The sequence below is a fragment of the Babylonia areolata genome, chromosome 32 (genome assembly GCF_041734735.1).
Source record: "Babylonia areolata isolate BAREFJ2019XMU chromosome 32, ASM4173473v1, whole genome shotgun sequence".
In the NCBI taxonomy this organism is placed as follows: Eukaryota; Metazoa; Mollusca; class Gastropoda; order Neogastropoda; family Buccinidae; genus Babylonia; species Babylonia areolata.
Genome location: NC_134907.1, coordinates 18,876,734 through 18,899,224, shown reverse-complemented (window position 1 = coordinate 18,899,224; position 22,491 = coordinate 18,876,734). Strand labels below are relative to the sequence as shown.

Genomic DNA, 22,491 nt, shown 5'->3' with positions numbered 1-22,491 from the left:
CCAAAGTCAGCTCAAGCACTTTGTCTCCATGTGTGTAAACAAGCTCACAACCTGCACAACCATTCCTCCACAGCTGAAGGAGACAAAGCTGGATTCAGGCAACAAGTGGGTTGGTTCCACTGACCCAGAGACCCAAAACCAGACAAGGTCTTGTAAATAATTTGGCTGCTCATCCCTGCGAGTTGCAGTAACTGAAGGGTTCCCCTGGACCAGCTAAAGGCACAGTTCCCATTAAAATCCCATCTCTCCTAATCTGCTGAAGCACTGCTAGGTCCAGGGCCTAAGTTAGTGCCAACAGTGCGAGAGGTACCTTTCATGGTCTGAAGTTGATGAATCATACTTACCTTTCCCCTCCCACATGGGAATGAAAATCAGATGAACAACAGGCAGGTTTAGAGGGGCAGGTCATCAACTAGACCCTTTCCTGGTTAAGCTTTGCATGTGAAGGGACTGTAGAAAGCGTGACTGTTTATCATGAAGTCCACTATGTGCTGAGACATGCTCCTGTGATGACGACAACCATGAGTCAGTCTGTCCACCATGTGTTACACGACACAGCCTATGCAACAAGAGGGAAAACTTGCACCAATGATGCATGCGTTTCTCTCACATCAAAACATTTGTACAGGCACACCTTCCCTCTCTTAATATATTTCTTAAACCTTATTCATTTTAGGTTTGGTTGGGGTTTTTTGTGCACCCACATGTGGTTTTTTTTTGTTTGTTTGCTTGTTTGTTTTTTTTGTTTTGTTTTTTGTTTTTGTTTGTATCAAACTTAGTGCTAAGTCTTTCACTTCCCTTATCTTTTCCTTACTGACTGCTGCTTTTCAATCAACTGCCTGAACTTCTGCAAATCCGATAAGAGTTTTTGTAATTGGTGTCACCTGCTACTTATGCCAACCCTTTGCCCTGCAATGCATTAATCACAGCCAGAAAATGAATTCACTGCTGCTGAAGATTGAGACTGACCAGAAAGAGATGGACAATGCTGTAACTGAAGACAGCAATTTCAACTTCCAGTTTTCTAACCAAGAACAGTTAGTTGCTATCTTTTATGACTTTTTTTTTTTTTTTTTAATTCAGCCAAGTCCTGATAATCAACCAACCATGGCTTGCTGATATCCATGGAGCAAAGAGGCTAACAAAACATCTTAAGCGGCCAGTTCTTTTTCTGTTTCAGAGGTCTCATCACATTTTGTTTTCTATGCAGACATTGACTGAGGAGAAAAGTTTCAGTTTCAGTTTCAGTAGCTCAAGGAGGCGTCACTGTGTTCGGACAAATCCATATACGCTACACCACATCTGCCAAGCAGATGCCTGACCAGCAGCGTAACCCAACGCGCTTAGTCAGGCCTTGGAAAAAAAAAAAAGGAGAAAAGCAGATATGGATTGGCAATAAAATAAGAGATGACTGCTCAGTCTATAAAACTTACAGAGAAAGTCTAAAACAAACAAAACAAAATGTAGTTTGTAAAACATGACTCACTTTTATGAGAAGTGTCAATGTTTCAAAACCAAGATTCATCTTTAGCCCAGGAACTGTGTTGACTGTAAAAAATAAGAGACTATGTCCGACTTTTATCAGTATTTTACCAGCATTGCAAAATTTCAAAAATATATGAATTTAACACTTGAGGGACTGTTACTTCCTTTAGAAAGCTAAAATTGGGTAGAAAGCTAAACTTGGGTCGGTTTTCATTCTTATGATTGCTTTCAGATTCCTGGATTAATACTGAATCAATGGATATCAATATCATTGTGTAAGTTTATTAGTTTCAGAGATATATGATCAATTTAGTGATGGCAGTGTTCAATATCATATTGGACAACAACAAAGACAACATTTTAAAACATTTTCAAAATCAAAGCACTGGAAAGGACAGAAAAAAACCCAGATGTCGTAATTTGTATATCAACAGCAAGCAGAAAACAGGAACTGGTTTGGGCCATAAGATGTAGACAAGCTGATGAGTTACAGGCTTTCAAAAATGTCATTTTGTGCATCATGCTTAAAACATTCTTTTTTTCAGTCAAATGGAAGGATTCTTTAAACTGTATTAGTGTATATATCAAAACCTATTTGAAATATTCATGTGACATTATGTAGGTGCATTTCTGTTGCAATATTCTTTTTAAAAACTGTAAAAACAAAAACACTTGTTGCCTTTGTTTCTTTGATTTTCAAAATTTGGCTATTGAACGTTTCACCTGAAAACTGAATGCAATGCCTTTATCTCCCATACATCTACATTATAGTAATTTATACTTTTAATATCATGTGCCATGTTCTGATCTTCATATCTGACCTTGGAATTTCTATGCTGCTGTCATGTCCCACCACTACACCCAGTGTAATGATCAAAATCAGAACAAATAGAAGAAAGTCATGAGCACTGTGGAGCCTTTTCCATTTGGTCAAATTAGAAGCTTGGTTCGTCCTCTCAGACTCGCCCAGATTACTATTTAATCAAAATAAGGATGACTGCCCTATTCACCAAGTACCATTCCACAATACTGGGTTCCTATACAACTTTCAAAAGCTGAGAAATTGCCAGTGTTGAAGTTTACTATAAACACATCATACACTCAACACAGATGGACAGGAGACCAGCATTTATATTATTAGCCACTTTATTTACACATGCAAATAAAAATGTTTTTCTTAAAAAAAGAAAAGAAAATGAAAAATAAGTAACAAAATATGCATATGTTACTTACTTATAAACGTGTTTGGCAAAACCACTCCCTAAGACTCTCAACCAAAATCCAGGTCTACAGGGCAGTCGTCATCAGTACCCTGCTGTATGGATCTGAAGCTTGGGTCCTCTACAGGAGACACATCAAGCTGCTGGAGCGTTTCCACCAGAGATGCCTACGTTTCATCATGGGCATCAACTGGCAGGACTATACCACCAACATCGAAGTCCTGGAGAAAGCTGATCTCCCAAGCATCGAGTCAATGCTGATGCTTCGACAGCTGCGCTGGGCAGGTCATGTAGCGCATATGGACAACTCCAGAATGCCAAAGGCCGTCTTCTATGTCTTCTACGGCGAACTGCGTGAAGGTAAACGCAGCGTTGGAGCTCCATGCAGACGCTACAAGGACCAACTGAAGCAGCAGATGTCACGTAGCGAAACTGACCACCACAGCTGGGAGACACTGACAGCAAACAGATCTGCCTGGAAAACTTCCACCAGGAAAGCTGTCAGGAAATTTGAAAAGGTCAGGACACAGACAGCCAGGGAAAAATGCGAGCGGAGAAAGGAGGCATCATCTCACCCCTCCAGCGACCAGCCGACTTTCACATGCGCCAGCTGTTCCTGACAATTCAAGTCCAAGATTGGCCTGTACGGCCACCAGAAGGCTTGCCTCACCCGGACTAGACCTTCTTCCCAGTGATCTTCGGATATGAAGAGACTGCCATCATCACTTACTTATGATTAATGATGACTTTTAAGTTTAAAGGACAGCTGTCTGAGATGTGAAAAAACAGAGAAAGGACAACAGATTCATAAAGACATCCTGACAAGGCAGACAGATATCCAATGGAAAAACTGTCTTGTGTGTGGACACAACTACTGTTCAGATTGTGACAAGAATCAGGCACCATGCACTGCGATGCTGATTCTGAAATTTCACAATCATTTCAACTTCCTTCTTCTGATCTCATGGATGGCATCTCCTGAATATGGGATTTTTCTCATCATCATTATGACTTCACAAAATGTTCAGCACCAACCAAACGTCAATCTGAGTTGCATTTATAAACTAAAAATAAAATCATTCCATTTTTGACAGACACTTAAAGAAACAACAAACAAACAAACAAAAAAAGGGACAAAATTCAAATCAGTCCTGTAGTAAGAACAAACATAGTCGCTTGCAACCAATGTTGCCCCCAAATATCAGAATGTGGGAAAGAGGGAGTGGCCAGTCCCAGTGGCTGGAGCAGGTGTGTCCACTGTGTACAAGCACAGGTGTGGCATGCTGATGGCATTCCATCACACACTGGTGTGGGGGGCTGTCTTACCCCAAACATTTACCTCATAATTTCATCAAACAGGCTTAATTATTTTCACCCTGTTTACAAATGGTGTATTCACTAATCTCCATTTTGTGGCTGAATCTTTTGTCCTTTTTTTTTCAGACTAACATCATGTGGTGGAATCTGTATTGTATTACTTTTTATCACAACAGATTTCTGTGTCACAGTATGTGTGAAATTTGGGCTGCTCTCCCTGGGGAAAGTGTGTCACCACAGAGCAGCACCAACTATATTATTTTATTTTATTTTTTCTGTCTCCAACTCCAAGTGTATGTTTTATTTTTACCATCAGTGGATTTTTTTTTCCTGTTTTAAAGTTTGCAAGGGACAACCTTGCCATCAGTCCCTTTATGTGCACTGAGTGCATGCTGCACACAGTACCTCAGTTTATTATCTCATCAAAAAGACTACCACCAAGGTCTAGTAAAGGCAGAGTAAAGATTCTCATCATATGGAACTCCAACCTGTGGACACTTACTTCCTAGTCATATCACAGATCAACATAAGTTTACAGTTGGGCCAACAGCAAAGTGATAGCTGTATTATCAAAAGTTTCTCCATTGTTATGGGAAATAATTTTCAGCTTAGTCTTTTGTTAAGGACTATGACTCTTAAACTAGGAGGCAAAATTGCACTGGCTCTTAGTCCTGCAGCCTTGGCTTGGGGGATAGGACTTTGGGAACCATTCCCACACCAACTGTCCTAAAACCCTCTTGCACGATAGAGTGGGGACTTAACTTGAGCAAGACACTCTCCATTGTAATCAAATTTTCACCATGATAGCCAGGACAGCAGTTATCTCCTCTCTTGTTCTGATGGTTATTGGCAAACACGGCTGACAATCATACAATACAGTCAGGCACATTATGTGGTGTAGAATACATGGATCAGTCTGCATGCTTTGATGCCTTCATGAAACTGTGGGAATTATCTTCTCTTGACTTCTCATCCTTAAGTTTCCATTCAATAATCTGGAATGAATAAGTGAATTTGCTCCTTGTCAGATCTTCCATTTTTACAAGCCTCAGCCATTTCTATCATTTTACAGACATAATGGAAAATTCAATCACCCATGATATGCCTTTTTTTTTCTTTTCTTTTTTTTAACATTGTGCAAGTTATGGAAACAATGGCTGAAATTCATTCCAATAGCAATACATATTTTATGTATGCAGTGACAAAAATAACTTTACGCAATTCTTTTGTTTTAAGCATTACATAATGACTTACCCTAGCACTATCAAAACACAGGCAGAAATAGAATTTTTGTTTTTACCTTTAAGGGGAGGCATGCTGTTGTCAACCATTATTACAAATGACATGATGTGAAACATAGTTCTAAAACTACTAATGAAATGTGTGTGTGTGTGTGCGCACGTGTGCACAGATGCTCCTGCATGTGCTCACACACAGGTCTAAATTTGTGCCGCAAGTGTGTGCATATGAAGATGCTGCCACAGAAACCAGCAGAATTGTTTGGGGGGTAAAATTGAAAGGGAAAAATGTGCAAAATACCGATAATCATTTCTGAATAAAACAAACCATTTTGTAGTCAGCAGTATCATATTTGCAATTTCTTTCCAGTCATATACATTGCCTTCATCACATCTCGGTGAAGAGAAAGTTCAAGAATTAAAAGGTTTAAAACCAATTTTGGGTGCTGCCCGCTTTTCAGAGCATCTCAACCTGTAAAAATTACTGCACTGCATAAAACAAATAAGAAAATGTGGAAAAAAAAGAAAAAAAGAAAAAAAAGAAGTGATGGAATAGACAATGTGTCCATGTGCAATTGGAAGCCACGAAAAATCTTGATCTATGTAAATTGTAACAGCTCTGACATTTTTCTATTTATATTAACTTTTGTATATGCAAAAATCTTTTTTTTTACAGTATTCAGAATCTTTGATAATAATATAGGCAAAACCTTTCTAATGATGTAAAATTAACTAACTTCATACTTTCTGTTGAAAGCAAAGCCTCAATAATTCTACATTCTTGATATACAAAATTCAAATTAACAAAGACATGTGGACAACACCAAACCATTATTCATTACACTTTTTGAATATATTTTGTTACTAAGATATACCAATACATTATCACTCGGATATTGTTACACTGATCAAGGCTGACATTTCAAACCATTGCTGTTTGTACTACCCATCAGCCTGCATAGCATAGGTCTATAGATATCTATAGATAAATATGAAGGGAAGTTTCTGGGTTTATTTCTCTGTGCGGTACCTCATTAGTCAGTGACATAACTTTCTTGTTCAACGTTGTCTCTTTCTCTGCCTCAACCATTTCCAAAAATTGTTTATGTTAGTCATATTTGAAATGTCTCACTTACAAGCTAAAGTCTGATAAGCTATTGCTGCAGCACTTATGATCACTTAAATTTTTTCCAATTCATAACACATGCTGAAATTATATTAAAGCGACAAACAAATTGCACAGATGTTATGATAATGATGCATCCAATAATACTTGTAAAATCTGTTAAAACACCAACAAAGTTCATCACTTTAGCATAAATCTAACAAATTAAACTTGTCAAATGACAGCAGCTGATGATCACCATCCCTCGCACGGCCACATCATACTCACTCAGCTGTAATAAAGTCAATCACTGACAATCCTGTCCTAAATGTCTTCTTCAACACTGTGGAAAAAGTCAACCACCAGGAGCTACTGTTACAGATTCTCAAGGGAACAGATCACTCTTCAAGTCCTGATACTGTGGATTTCCCCTGTGACCACCAACAATGTTGAAAATTGTCAAGTGCCACTACACAGAAGGTGAATATCTCACCCACCATTCACTGATAGAGATACAGTATCACTTGTGCCTCAGTCACACTCAGTTTGAACTGCCAAAATTTTCACCACACAACTGCTGGGAGTAAGAACCAGCCAACATCTTGCCAAAGCTAACCTCTTTGTAATTGCAAAACTCCCTACCTTGTGTTGACAAAGGCACCTGGCCTAAGTATTCTTCAATTTTAACACCTGACCAGACTTCCTGTGCTCTGGGCAAATTGTGTTCTTTTCACTTACCACACACACAAATGTCAGGCAGAGTAACCCCCTCTTGTTTGAACTTGAAATTGAAGGCTGTCTTTTTACCATTTACACATAATTCATCATCACATCCACATTCAGGTTTTCAAACATCAAAATTTGACACCTTCCCAACAAATAAGAATGATATTAACACTAACAAACCCGAAGTGTTAAGTACTCTGAAGTAACAAATTCTTCGAATATTTTATGTTCCTGTTATAAGTGTTGGTTCACCGATTTTGCATGTTGTTCAGCATGAGTGCATAATTCATTATATATCAGACCTCATAAATATTCTATCCATTAAGGGTTTAAAGCTTGTGTACAGAAACAGGCTGCAGAAAAGTAAAATATCACTTGATAGCAGAAAGCAACTCCCACATCCAACCCGTAAATTAGCTATGAATTTCAACAGTCTACAACAAATACTACTTCAGATCCTCAAACAGACGAAAGAGAAATGATCGTGTAAAACAAACATAGTCTCTACTTCCGAAATCAGACAGTATAACCAAACATATCATGCATTTAATCAGGATTTACAATCCAGCCAGCATTCAACGAGTCCGACGAAAATAAAATGTCAAATGAATTGCGAATCGGAGTTCGTCTCCAGTAGCATCAACAATACACGCATAGGTACAAACCACACAAGCTCCTAGATTACATACGCATGCAGCATGGTAGTTCAGAACATAAAGATGTCGTAACTAATGCAACAAACGTGCAATGTGTAATAAAATGACTCACATAGACGTTATAAATGTGTCACAATAATTCACCTACACGCGCGGATCTCTGTGTTTACAGTAGAGCGCTAATGCGCATGCGCGAAAGTGGAGCTTCTTGAGATTACTTTCTTTGATGAGCAGTTGCAGTGAGCATTTCAATATAGTGTGTCATTAAATATTTAAAATTAACCCCCATAATTGTATGATATCTCCTTATGATTACTAAGTAGCTCTGAGCATTTGGTCACTTAAGTACCCGTGAAGCATATTTTCCTAATTTTCTGAGAGCACTGAATTCTCCCTCGGAAGTGACATCAAATCTGCTGCTGGCAGGAGAGGGACTAAGAGGTCGGAGGAAGGGCCAGCGACGCTGTTTGTTTACTTTTCCCAGCTTTCAAAATGAATCGCCTTTTTGGCAGAGGAAAGCCTAAAGAACCGCCACCGAACCTCACAGATTGTGTTGCAAACGTATGTAACTTCTGAATTCTCTCATAATATTCCACCATTTCATGATAATAAAATGAAACGCTTTTAAACTACCGGCACTTTTTTTTTGTATTATTACTTTTCATGCGTGTCAGTATCTCATGACTCAGACTATTTTTGTAACAGTCTCAAAATATGTTACCAGTTAAAGGTAATAATCGTTGAAATCATATGCAGACATTAGCAGGAAAAACAACACATTTGTTCTAGAAATGTGTCATGAACGCAAAACTAATGAAATTACACTTCAGGACAATGAAACTAACGTGTTCCCATACATCTGTGGGCGTCACAAAGTGTGTCATTTTCATTATGTTTACAGTACACAGTGCGCGCGTGCGTGTGTGTGTGTGTGTGTGTTCTTCGGTTTAGCAGTGAGGGGGTGGGGGGGGGGAACTGGTGGGAATGGAAAACTGCTGACAGTGATTGTGTGTGTGTATGTGTGTGCTTTTTTTTTTTTCATTAGTTTTAAATTTAACCTGAATTCACTATGACAGTATGTGTGATAGACGAATTACATGTGTGTGTGTGTGTGTGTAAAAAGATCAAAGGAGGTATTGGGGGGGAAACTGGACACACAATATGATTTATTCAACACAGGAAATAGTCTGCATACATACTGCAAATGATTGTTTATATAATAACAATAACTTAAGTGTGTGTGTTGTGTGCATATATCCACATGAATGTGTCTGTACTGGTATGGTGCAAATTTGATGAGAAGCATTTTTATAGTTTTGATATATATTTAGTCTGTTTCTTGCTATCTCTTTGAAGTGCTTTACTTATATATATATATATATATATATTAACATATATATATATATGTTGTACTTCTGTTTATATATATATATATATATATATATATTAACATATATATATATATATATATATATATATATATGTTGTACTTCTGTTTGTCTCTTCAGCCTTCATGTACCCTGATGACTCCCAAGTTGTGAGACTGTATTATTATTTCCCCAGTTTTCTTTTCTCCTCATTCACTTCCTCAGTGAGTCAGTGAGTGTGTGTGTGTGTGTGTAAAAAGATCAAAGGAGGTATTGGGGGGGAAACTGGACACACAATATGATTTATTCAACACAGGAAATAGTCTGCATACATACTACAAATGATTGTTTATATAATAACAATAACTTAAGTGTGTGTGTTGTGTGCATATATCCACGTGAATGTGTCTGTACTGGTATGGTGCAAATTTGATGAGAAGCATTTTTATTGTTTTGATATATATTTAGTCTGTTTCTTGCTATCTCTTTGAAGTGCTTTACTTATATATATATATATATATATATATATATATATTATATATTAACACATATATATATATATATATATATATATATATATATATATATATATATATTAACACATATATATATATATTAACATATATATATATATGTTGTACTTCTGTTTGTCTCTTCAGCCTTCATGTACCCTGATGACTCCCAAGTTGTGAGACTGTATTATTATTTCCCCAGTTTTCTTTTCTCCTCATTCACTTCCTCAGTGAGTCAGTCTCTCTGTCTCTGTCTCAATCTGTCTCATTCTGTCTCTATGTCTCTGTCACTCGCTGTCTCTCTCTCCTTCAATAAACTGCCCTTCTCTCTGTATCTTTCTCTGTCTGTCTGTGTGTCTGTCTTTCTGTCTCTCTCTCTCTGTCTCTCTCTTGTTTGTTTTCCCCTTCATTCTGCAATGGTGTTAGTCCATAGCTTTTTCTGTCATTAATCTGCGCTGTTCACTGGGTGATAGTATGAATATGATCAATGCATTGCTGTAATCTGTTGTGTGCACATGACTTGTGAGCAAACTGAAGCATTTACACAAAGTGGAGTCCATTTAATGCATATGCAGATCATACAATAACCTGACATATAGTATACAGGTAAATATCACAATTCATATTCCCAGCGAGCACTTTCATTTTCTTTGCATTTTCTTAATAACACTAATTAATTAGTTTTCACACAAGTTGACCAGACTAGAAAAAAACCTTTTGCAGAGATCCAGGCTTTGACACACAACAGACAGATCTGGAGCAATCTGGTAAACAATTTTTCTGTGAGGCCCCCAGTGACTCTTTACAGAGTTCAGGGGGAAAAAAGATTTCAGTTGACTTCCTGAAAAATGTGTCAACTTACATGCGCACTCTTCTGTAGTATGTATGGTTTTACACAGTGTCTCTGTCTTCCAAGTTTCTTTGAGCTTGTTTCCGCGTGTCCACAGATCGACAGTCGAGGGGAATCCATCGACAAAAAGATCAGCAGGCTTGATGGGGAGCTGGGCAAATACAGAGAGCAGATGAAGAAGATGAGAGATGGTCCATCAAAGGTAAAACCTGGATCATAATCGAAGTTAAAAGATAATAATACTATTGGTAGTGGTGTAAAATCAAAGGTACCTTAAGATGAAACGATGTTTCAAGTCTTAGACTCTTGCTCAACTTGAATCATAATTAATGTAATTGTGACACTTATAAGTGTATTAGATTTTTTTTCTGAAGTTGAAAGCTGAGTACTGTGTTAGACACTCATTCAGCTGTTGTGTTCAGTGACTCTCTGTTGTAAACATTCATTCGCAGTCACACACTTAAAGATTTTCTTCCAAAAAAATTTTTATCTCAATTTTTAGTGGGTAGACTCTAGCAGGGTTTCGATAAGTTAAATATCTCGGAGTTCCGAGGAACTGTTTTACCAAAATTCTTGGGGTTCCCAGAAGTCCAGTACCTTCAGAGTGTCACTCTAATGCTGCACCTGTTAATCAAATCTGCATGGCTGCACACACAAAGGGAGACTGGAGCACTTTGTTTTTTTAACTCTTTTTATCATTTATGTTTAGGGTGTTTTGTTGTTGTTTAGCATCCCAGGTACCCCGCTTGAGGAGCATGCAGTGCATTCTTTTCATTCTCAAAGCAGCAGGGATGTATAGATACCTTATCAGAAATCCTTTGTTCAACAAAAACAAAACAAAATGAACATGCACACACACACACACACACACACACACACACACACATGTTTGCAAGTAAGTTTTTGACATTATTTATTTATGTCAGTTGTTTTTAACACAGTGTACATAGGTGAGTCCACTCAGAAAAAGGTAGATTATATTGTTGATTAAGAATGCTCATGTTTATAAAGAAACTGTAAAGCATGAGAATTAAGAGTATAGCAGTGTGAATTTATGAACACTTGAATCTTTAAGGTTGTGAATTCATACACACACACACACACACACACACACACACACACACACACACAACAGTTTCAGTTCTAGATTAGTGAACAACAGTGTTGATTTATAAACGCTTTAATTTTCGAGATTGTGAATTAATAAGTTTGATTTATAAACACTTTAATTTTCAAGATTGTGAATTAATAAGTTCATTTGTATGTATATCAGTTAAATTTCTAAGTTAGTGAAAGCAGTGATACAACTGTCATTTCAGAAGATGGTGAGAAATTTGTTCATATACAATGGTTTAATTTCTAAATGAGTAAAAACAAAACAAAAAACAGTATGACTGTCGTTTCAGAAGATGGTGAGAAAGTTTGTGTAAAGTAATTGTAATGTTTTTAAAAGCGAATATGTGAAATGCTTTTATTTGAGAACATATGTTTATTACTCTTGTTTAATCAAGTAATCCACGTGTGTGGGGTGGGTGGGGGGGTGCGGGTGTGTGCTGATTATCTGGTTGTGGTTTTCCGCAATTCATCTTTATTCTTATCTTATCTGTCTATTATAATCAATGTGCAGTATAGTAGGCTATGTTTATAATTATATTCAGTTTCTTAATTCTTTCTGTTTTTACATTAAGAATACTAGTTATTACCTGCAGTGTGTGGATGTATGTATGAAACAATGTATGTGATATTTTTTACATTTGTATCTTCGTAATATTCGTAAAAGCTGTTGTTGACTTTTACAGTTACGGTCCCCTTGTTGTTGACTTGTCTATGTTGTGATAATGCACCTGACCAAATTTCTCCAGTTGGAGATAATAAAGTTATTCTTATCTTATCTTATCGTATCTTATCTTGTACACAGTGAAATGGTTGTACCTTTTCAGAACATGGTGAAGCAGAAGGCAATGAGGGTTCTGAAGCAGAAGCGAATGTAAGAAGCATGTTGTCTTCATCAGTCACATTGCTGTTTTCTTCAACTTCACTTGTTTCCTCTTTGCTCTTCTTCTTCTCAGTGTAATCAACTGAGAGTTCCCAACTGGTCCATCATGGAAGTTTTGTTTGTTCAGTGTTCTTATTATCTGCGTGTGTGTGTCTGTGTGTATGTGGTGTGTGCGTCTGTGTGCATGTGTATCTGTGTGCGTGTGTGAAATATCCATGCTTGCATGCAAAAGATGAATATATATATGCTTGTTTAAGATCTGATGGTTTATAAACCATGTCTGCGTTCAGTGGATGATAGAAATTATGTGAACAGACACAATATGCGTACATTATTTATTCTCTGCCTAGGAAGCAAGAGAATTTGAGAGCACTGCCTTTTTTTTTTCTTTTTTTTTTCCGTTGCTTTATTACAAAGGGCCTTGATTTTGAAGAACTGTGAAAAAGGGCAGTGTGTTTGTCGTGAAGCTGTGTTTCTGTGCGACAGTGACTGTGATGATTGTGATCCAGGTACGAGAACCAGCGAGACCAGCTGGCCCAGCAGTCCTTCAACATAGAGCAGCAGAACTTTGCCATCCAGACCATGAAGGACACCAAGACCACGGTGAGACTTGCACCACACGCTCCGGAATGGGGCTGTGTGTGTGTGTAAAGGGGGGTGGGGATGTGAGTGTGTGGGTGGGTGAATGTGTGTGTGTGTGCGTAGCTCTGTGTATGTGTGTATGTGTGCATAGCTGTGTGTGTGAGTGGGTGTGTGTGAGAATGTGTGGGAGTGTGAAGGGGCATGGGGATGTGAGTGTGTGGGTAGGTGAGTGTGTGAGTGTGCGTGTGCGTGGCTGTGTGTGTGTGTGTGAGAATGTGTGTGTGGGAGTGTGTGTGTGAGAGAGAGAGAGGTGGATGCTGTGAAGATTGACAGAACAAACTTCATGTGACGCACATAAGGCCTTTGTTACAGGTGGATGCTATGAAGATTGGTGTGAAAGACTTCAAGAAGGCCTACAAGAATGTTAGCATCGATCAGGTAGAGGTATGTGCACAAAATTATGTCACTCTGTATACATTTGTGTGTTTTCTGTTTTCACATTCCTCTGGTGTTTTATAGCAAAACCCCCTTTAACCCTTTCACCGCCAGTCAATTTAGAGTACAAAATTCTCTTGTGGTATAAACACAGAAAAGACAGTGGCTAAGAACAGCTGGGGATTCCCCATGCGATAGAAAGAAAATATGGCCTATCCTACCACCGAACATTAAGAGTAGTAGGTTCATAGATAACAGACCAATGAATGGTCACCTTTCAGTGACATGGGTCCTCTACCATGCTTGTGCATAATGCGCACTTGGCGGTGAAAGGATTAAAACGAATTGCAAATGTGTATGACCATTTTTACCCCCACCTTGTAGGCAGTCATACTCTGTTTTCCGAGGGCACTTTGATAGTGAACCACATACACTTGCAAGCAGGAAAAGGAAAGGGAAAAGCCTGGCCATGATCTGTGGCACTGTTCTGCCCGGATAGAACAGCCTAAATTTCACACAGAGAAATCTGTTATAACAACACAACACAAAAGCACAGCACAGCACAGCTCAGTACAAAATAACAACACAATGCAGTTCAGCACAGTCAACACAACACAACACAAAGCAATGCAGTACAATACGATACTATAGAATACAGTGCAGCACAATACAGTACAACACAACATGATACAACACAACACTACTCAGTACAACACAACATTATAAAGCACGACCCATTACAACACAACACCACAGTACAATACAATGCAGCACGATACAATTCAACACAGTTCAAAACAATACAACACAGTATAATACAATGCAACATATAATACAAAACAACACAACACAACACAAAACAGCACAACACAAGTCACGGTACAACACAATACAGTACAACACAGCAGAATGCAGTTCAAATCAACAGTTCAACACAGTACAGCACGTCACAGCACAACAGAATACAATGCAATACCACACGACCCAGTAGAATACAACATAATGCAACACAACACAATGCAGCACAGCACAAGATAACACAATACAGAACAACACAAGACAATTCAATACAACACAACACAGTACAACACAACACAAACACAACACAACACGATGACATGTGTGCTGTGACTGGTGTGTGCAGAACATGCAGGATGAGTTGGAGGACCTGATGGACCAGGCCAATGAGGTTCAGGAGGTCATGGGGCGGTCCTACGGCATGCCCGAAATTGACGATGACGAGCTGGAGGCGGAGTTAGACGCCCTTGGAGATGAGATAGGGTTGGACGAGGATGCCACCTACCTTGACGAGGCCATCGGTGGCCCCTCCGTCCCCACCTCTGAGCCTGGGAGGGACAGCATACGGGTGAGTGTGTGTGTGGAGGTGTTTGTTGAGGACTGTGGGATGGCTGGGACCAGGGGCCATACAGATAGCGGAAATCCTGGAAAGTCGTGGAATTTGAAACCCTGATTTTCCAGGACTGGAAAGTCATGGAGATATGTTTAAAGTCATGGAATTAAAATTAAAGTTTTCCAGGACTTGAACGTCATGGGGACAAGTTCAGAGTCATGGAAAATTCATGGGATTAAAACTAAAACCTTTAGCAAATACCAGTGCTTGCACTGATTCAGGAATGGGGGAGGGGGGGGTGTGGGGGGGGGAAGAAGGAATATTTAACCCATTCAATCCAAGAGAGTTTTCAGCCTCGGCAGGTTCCCATGCCATACTGATGAGGAAAAAGGAAGAGAATATTCTGAAATCGACCATTTTTTCCACCACATTGATACATGGGGACACAGCCAGAAATACTGTAGAAGTAGGTTCCCTTTGCTTGTGGTTTACGCTCATGTACGCCATTTTAATGAAACGAATTTTGACGCCAGGGCAGTGCTAGGGCGCAGGGCTGAACGAGTTAAAATAACGTGGACCATGACCAACTGTACCGTATCGGTGTATGTGCAGTTGTATGGTTTCATTTGAGATACTTGGACGATGCTACCAAATGTGTGCATTTGTGGTATTGAACCAAGACAAGGCTTGTATCACTTTATTATTGGCTCTCTCTGACTGCTCCACTTTAGACATCCAAAGTGCATTAAGGTTGGTACGTTTTAGTTTCCCAGTTCGCCATTTTCTTAACAGAAGAAAATACATTTTGTGAGGAAAATCGTTAATTTATCATCATGGATAAGTATTTCTGAAAATGCTCGCCATCACCCAGTTTATTTCTTTATTTTTCATTCTCATTTTTTTAATATCCCAAGGCTGAATGGAAAAAGCATGTACATTTGTTTATCTCAGTAGCCTGTTTAATTAGATAAGATTTTGTTCATTTCATTTCGTTTGATCTTTTTTTCTGACTGTTACACACACACAGTTATATATGGCATCATATCCTGACAAATTTCAGCAAGTGCATGATGTCCACATTTGATGTACGAACATGCATACACTTTCACTTTTTCACTTTTTCATTTCAAAACAGAATAGCTGAGATGAAACAGTGTTTGATAAATGTTTTTATCAGGATACGCTGAATAGCCGAAAAAAGCGTAAGACGAGACAGAGCGTAAACCTGACAAGATGGCGTGGAGAGCCTTGGCCAAAGGAATGATTAAGCGCTTATAGTTTTTAGAGGCGTTTGATTGGCTGAGAGCGGGTGGGCCCATCTTTTCACTGTTAGCCGCGCGAAATTTGGCCAAGCAGAGCAAACCAATAGGCCTAGTTTGCATCAGTTTGACATGGTAAGTATATTTAACACCAAACATGGAGTATAATACAAACTCCTCCTATCAGTTCTGTTTTAAATAGAAAGATGTGTACACAGAACAGGATAGGCTGTTTGACGCAGCCTTGGTCTTTCCTCTGTTGTTTCAGGGAGACGTGCCTGTGGATGAGTTTGGCTTGCCCAAAGTGCCGGAGAGTGCAAAATGATGATGTTGTTGCTGCTGTTTCTGCTGCTCTAGCTGCAGGGTGTTTGCCTTCTGTACATAGCCCTTTTCCCCTGAACTCTGTGTGTGGATATGTGTGTGTGTGGATGTGTGTGTGTGTGTGTGAGCATGTATGTGTGTGATTTGGTGTGTGTGTGTGTGTGTGTGATTTGGTGTGTGTGTGTGTGTGGATAAGTAAGTTTGTGACCTGATACAAGTCTTCGTCAGACACAAAACATGTGTCAGAGAATTGATAGACAGAAATACGAAAAAACTTAGCCGTATGAAGAGCACAGGATCAGGAGTCAAGATGGCTGCCGGAAAAAGAGGGAGCAAGTCAGGGATAGAGGGGAGGTAACCTACTTCCGGGTGGTTATCGGCCATAGCTACTTTCATTTTCTCCGCATAGGCGGATAGTAGTTTGTACAGGACAGGTATTGGACTCCCTGCCGGAGTCTGCACTAGTGGGTCACAGCAAGTATGTTAGATAAACGTAATTTTTGGAAACAAAATTTCCTTTCAATGGAGAACATATATTACCATCAGAAAGGGTTTTTGTTGTTGTTGTTGTTGTTGTTTTTAGTGTGAACAGTGTGTCTCCATATATAATACCTTACCAGATGTCTTACCTGCACACATGAAGCACGGCCAGTGGAGAGAATAAATTATGCAATGGACACAGAAAAATGTGGGCGTTTCCACACCAGCAGTGCTTTTCAACAAGTTGGTTCTTCTTCATCTTCGATCATGGGCTGCAACTCCCACGTTCACTCGAATACACGAGTGGGCTTTTACGTGTATGACTGTTTTTACCCCCCGCATGTACGCAGTCATACTCCATTTAACAAGTTAGTGAAGCAAAAGACAGGATGAAAAACATTTTGTTGTCCTGTTACACAGTGATAGTTTACGATGTTGTATGTTTTATTTGAATTTTGTGGGTGACACGTGAACAAATTCTTTTGCGTCATGTCATTCACACCACTGTTTTGCTGAAGAAGACTTTTGGAGCTGATATCATTCACTTTCTTTTATTAATTTATACCACTACATCATTTTGATTGAAAATAATGGAATACTCAAATTGCGTAAGACATGTACACGTTGTGCTTTTCTTTCTTCATATAATTGTGCCTTTCACACATGGTAACAAAACCTATATCCCAGCCCAGTTATTCAACCCTGTAATCAGTGGTGAAAATGAATCACTGGCTATTCCTGCTTGGGAATGCAAGAATGACAAAGTGTGGATTTTCTTTTTCTTGAAATTATAAAAAAAAAAATAAAAAAAAAAAAAGAGGGCGCTAGCCAGTGAGACAAAAGGGAGGTTACCTACTTCCGGGAGGTTATCGGCCGTAGTTTCATTTTCTCCACATAGGTGGATAGTAGTTTGCACAGGACAGGAATGTCAGACCCCTGCCGTAGTCTGCACTAGTTGGGTCATGGTAAGTATATTATTTGAACGTAATTTTAGATAGAAAATTTCCTATTATCCCCCAGTCAGTAAGTCCTTAGGTAAATTGTGTGGGAACTGCCTGTTAGTCATTAAGCTGTTTTGCCTCTCTTTTTATGAGTCAGGATTTAATCATTGTGAAGCATTGAAACTGATACGTTTCTCATGAATGTACAGTTGACTGCAAAATGTTTTGTAAGTTTATTTATACAAATCGTAAGTCATCATAAGTCATTATTACAGAAAGGTTATGGTTATTTCATTGTTTGTTTAGACAAAGCTATGGTTATTTGCATGTTTGTTTTGCCAAAACAATATTCTCAAAATAGATATTACAGATGTATGAGGTGAATTTATCATGAGCCCAGAATCAGTTATCTCTGGCATAACCCATTCAACCCTCGGGAGTCTACAGCTTCAACAAACTTCCATCCATATTGATACAGAAAAAATGCAGAAAATACATTGCTTTTCTCTCCAAATTGTGTGTGGACACATCCGGAAATACTGAAGAAGTTTGTTCCCTTCCATTGCGGTTTATGCATATGTAGAAATGTGAAAACAGTTTTAAGGAGACAATTTTTTTTTTTTACACCAGAGCAATACTCTGCCTCAGGACTGAATGAGTTAAAACTTTTCTTTTTCAAAACGCCTTCAGTGCTTAAAGCCTGTACGTCACCATCTGCCGATCATGAAGTCAATCAAAATGTATGTGTGTTTATGTGCCGTTTATCATTCATTTTCTTCTCTCTTTTTTTTTTTTTTTTTTTTTTTTTACTCAATAGATATTTGTTGCCTTCGGTAGAGGCATGCGTTGTTACAAGCACATATGTTCATGTCTGTCTGTTTAAGGTGAGACCCCACAGGTAAAATTTATATCCAGTTCTTTTCTTATGTTTTGGGTTTTTTTATATCTGTATGATAGTAAAAACAAGAAAACAAGACAAATTTAGCATACTGAAAGATGTATAGGTGATTTACTGTCCAAAATGACACAAAATTACATAAAACGTTAAAAAATCATGCGTTTCATTAGAACATGATATATACCAGAAAAAATGACTAGAAGCACCATTGTGAACACTTTTTTTACCATTTTTTGCCTGTGGGGTCTCACCTTATGGGTGAAGAAAGTTTACTTGAGTTTTTAAGTGGGTCAGTTCAAATTTCTGGTTGTGTTTGATCTGTTCTGTTCGGTTCAGTTGCTCAAGGAGGCATCACTTGTGTTCTGACAAATCAGTATGAACCACCACCACATCTGCTATGCAGATGCCTGACCAGCAGCATAACCCAACTTGCTCAGTCAGGCCTTGAGAGAAAATGAAATAAAATAGATAGATAATAATAAATAGATTAAAAACAGAAATAATAAATGGATAGATAAATAAAGAAAAGAAAAGAAAAAAAGGTTTTATCTACGAGATGTTTCTGAACCTGATATGATAATTTTCAAACAGATGAGAATAAGAGAGTGTTGCAAAAAATCTATTAAAAAAAAAAAAAAAAAACTGCTGATATGGCTCTGCTGATCTAGTGTAGACATGCACGTGAGTACATATGTGTGTATTTTATTGCTTTGGCATCAGATCAAACTTTTTTGAAGAAAAAATAAAGGAACTCCACTTAATTCTGCAGTTTTAAGTTGTTGTTTGTGTATAAGTGTGTGTGTGTGTGTGCGTGTGTGTATTCAGTTTAACCTCATGAAAACATCTGGAGGGCTTACAAGGAACCAGCGTACATATTCCACCTGGGTGACAAATAACGACTTGTAGTCAGTAACAATAACTGTGGTTCAAAATTGGCTCTGCCAAGGTACAAATTTCACCTCAGTTACAAATGATACCTTATCGTCAGTAACAGTAACTGTGGTTCCAAACCATGAAGACTGTGGCCACACAATCACAGGGTCTCGCAGGAGGTTTGTGGGTCCTTGATTTAACAAGTTATTCTGCTCAGGGACCGCTATGAAATGGGAATTATTTTAGCCACGCACATAATCCCAGTATTTCACTGGCAGAGCATGTATGGGAACTGTTTTACACATGTACTGAATCCCAACATTTCACTTATAGAGCATGTGTGGGATTTATTTAGCCACACACTGAATCCCAACACTTCACTTACAGAGCATGTGTGGGAGTTATTTAGCCACACACTAAATCCCAACATTTTACTGGCAGAGCATGTGTGGGAACTATTTAACCACACACTAAATCCCAACATTTCACTGGCAGAGCATGTGTGGGAACTATTTAGCCACACACTAAATCCCAACATTTCACTGGCAGAGCGTGTGTGGGAGTTATTTAGCCACACACTAAATCCCAACATTTCACTGGCAGAGCATGTGTGGGAACTATTTAGCCACACACGAAATCCCAACATTTCACTGGTAGAGCATGTGTGGGAACTATTTTAGCCATGCACTAAATCCCAACATTTCACTGGCAGAGCATGTGTGGGAACTATTTCCCCATGCACAAATTCCAAAGTTTTTTGCCAGCAGAGCATGTACCAGTGTCTGAGTAAAAACTGCAACTGATCATAACAGCAGCACGACAACACTGGTTCCACAGTGGTCACTAATGCGCTCCCTATCTCTCTCTTCTCTCTGTCTCTGTCTCACTCTGTCTCTCTTGAGCGCTCTCTCTATCCTCCTCAGCTTCTCTCTCTCTCTCTCACTCAGTTTCTCTCTTCTCTCTGTCTCAGTCTCTCTCTCTCTGTCTCTCTTGAGCGCTCTCTCTATCCTCCTCAGTTTCTCTCTCTCTCTCACACTCTCAGGTTCTATGTTGAGAACTGAGCATTAACAGCCAGTTATCTTCTTCTTCTTCTGCGTTCGTGGGCTGCAACTCCCACGTTCACTCGTATGCACACGAGTGGGCTTTTACGTGTATGACCGTTTTTACCCCGCCATGTAGGCAGCCATACTCCGTTTTCGGGGGTGTGCATGCTGGGTATGTTCTTGTTTCCATAACCCACCGAACGCTGACATGGATTACAGGATCTTTAACGTGCGTATTTGATCTTCTGCTTGCATATACACACGAAGGGGGTTCAGGCACTAGCAGGTCTGCACATATGTTGACCTGGGAGATCGGAAAAATCTCCACCCTTTACCTACCAGGTGCCGTTTACCGAGATTCGAACCCGGGACCCTCAGATTGACAGTCCAACGCTTTAACCACTCGGCTATTGCGCCCGTCAGCCAGTTATTATTGCCTTTGGTACATGTTCACTCCCGTTTGTACCAAATCAATACACACACACACACACACACATATACACACACAAGCATGCACGCATATGCACACACACACACATACGCAAGCACAGACATATGCATCTTCACGCATACGCAGGCACGAACACACCTGTAAATTATTTTTAAAGTCAGCATGCACTCTCTCTCCAAGTTTCTCTCTCTGTATACATATCTGAATATATATATTATATATGTAGTGTTGAACTGACCCACACACATGTGCACACATGTACACACACACATGCAAATACGCACACTCACACACACAATTGTTTACCCATTGAAACCACCACTGCTTGCGTCAACAGTGTCCTTGACACCAATGTGTACAGTGCATAACTCTCTCTCTCTCTCTCTATGTCAATGTTATTCACGTATAATCAAAAGGACTCGTGTTTTTTTGAAAGCGAGAGATTGAACGTCAAGAGAATGTCACCGTGTGTGTGTGTGTGAGTGTGTGTGTGTATCTCAATGTGTGTGTCAGTGTGTGTGTGTGTATCTCAGTGTGTGTGTGTGTGTCAGTGTGTGTGTGTGTGTCAGTGTGTGTGTGTCAACGCTCCTTGGCTGCCCCTCCCGCCTGACCTCCACACCGAACTCCAACGCCCCCAAATTCCTCCCACAACCCCCCCCCCCCTCCCTCTCTTTGTGTGTGTGTGAAAAGCTTCAGTGGGTGGAGAGGTGGGGGGGCGGGAGTTGGCGGATGATTTATATCACCTCACTCGGTGGCACATATATATATATATATAATATAAATTTTTTTTATGCTCCACTCACTGTCCAGGTGGGTGGCCACACACAGTGCTCAGGACATAGACACACACACACACATATATATATATATATATATAATAAATCATATGAATTATATACATATATCAGTGGCTCAGGAGCAAACGTGCAAACGCCCTCTCCAGTCTGCAGCAAGGGTGCAGTGTTTACTTACAGCAAACTGATCCATACACAGTCGGTCCTATTTTAGTGTCCCCCGGCAAAAGGACCTGTTTTTTTGGGGGGGGTTTCACGGCAATTTTCGCCAGTCCATGGATGTGACACGGTATCACCATAAGTGGATGTTGTGATCTATTTTCAGTCATTTCCCACTGGGTTAATATATAGGCTACTCAGAGTTTGATACAAATTCAGTCAGACAGTAAACTAACGCGCAGCCATCTTGTTTTGTTACGTCCGAAAGATTGCCTGCAGTCACGCGTTCATTCGTCTGTGCCAATCAGAAAGCCCCTCTCTTCTGTTTTTATCAGGGAAAACAAAGCAACAAAAAACCAACAACAAAAAAACATGGTGGCATGACGGAGACGAGTTTCGTTTAGGTAAGTATTCATGATATGAGTAATTTTG

At 39.3% G+C, this 22,491-nt stretch overlaps 2 protein-coding genes across 5 annotated transcripts in view; both read left to right on the top strand.

Moving 5' to 3' along the window:
• The first annotated feature begins 8,152 nt into the window (after positions 1-8,152).
• LOC143276486 (charged multivesicular body protein 5-like) lies at positions 8,153-19,500 on the top strand. 2 transcript variants are annotated; one of them, XM_076581002.1, is made up of 7 exons: positions 8,153-8,308; positions 10,574-10,678; positions 12,417-12,463; positions 12,982-13,075; positions 13,427-13,498; positions 14,634-14,855; positions 16,368-19,500. In XM_076581002.1, the coding sequence occupies exons 1-7, from the start codon at positions 8,240-8,242 to the stop codon at positions 16,422-16,424; spliced, it is 666 nt and encodes a 221-aa protein (XP_076437117.1). In that variant the 5' UTR covers positions 8,153-8,239; the 3' UTR covers positions 16,425-19,500. The 2 variants fall into 2 exon arrangements, with proteins under 2 accessions (XP_076437117.1, XP_076437116.1); XM_076581001.1 differs by lacking the exon at positions 8,153-8,308 and adding an exon at positions 9,769-9,856.
• A 2,786-nt stretch (positions 19,501-22,286) lies between these two features.
• Positions 22,287-22,491, top strand: part of LOC143276490 (uncharacterized) — a 29,712-nt gene continuing 29,507 nt past the window's right edge. The window contains exon 1 of one of the 3 annotated variants that reach the window (XM_076581008.1): positions 22,287-22,463. The gene's annotated coding sequence lies outside the window, so the exon portion shown is untranslated. The remainder of the gene's footprint in view (positions 22,464-22,491) is intronic. The other 2 variants (XM_076581010.1, XM_076581011.1) reach the window with 2 other exon arrangements.

Coding starts and splice junctions, on each gene's coding strand:
- LOC143276486 (XM_076581001.1), top strand. CDS start 9,779: ATGTACCCTGATGACTCCCAAGTTGTGAGACTGTATTATTATTTCCCC. Junction 13,076..13,426: donor TGAAGGACACCAAGACCACG/GTGAGACTTGCA, acceptor CCTTTGTTACAG/GTGGATGCTATGAAGATTGG. Junction 14,856..16,367: donor CTGGGAGGGACAGCATACGG/GTGAGTGTGTGT, acceptor CTGTTGTTTCAG/GGAGACGTGCCTGTGGATGA.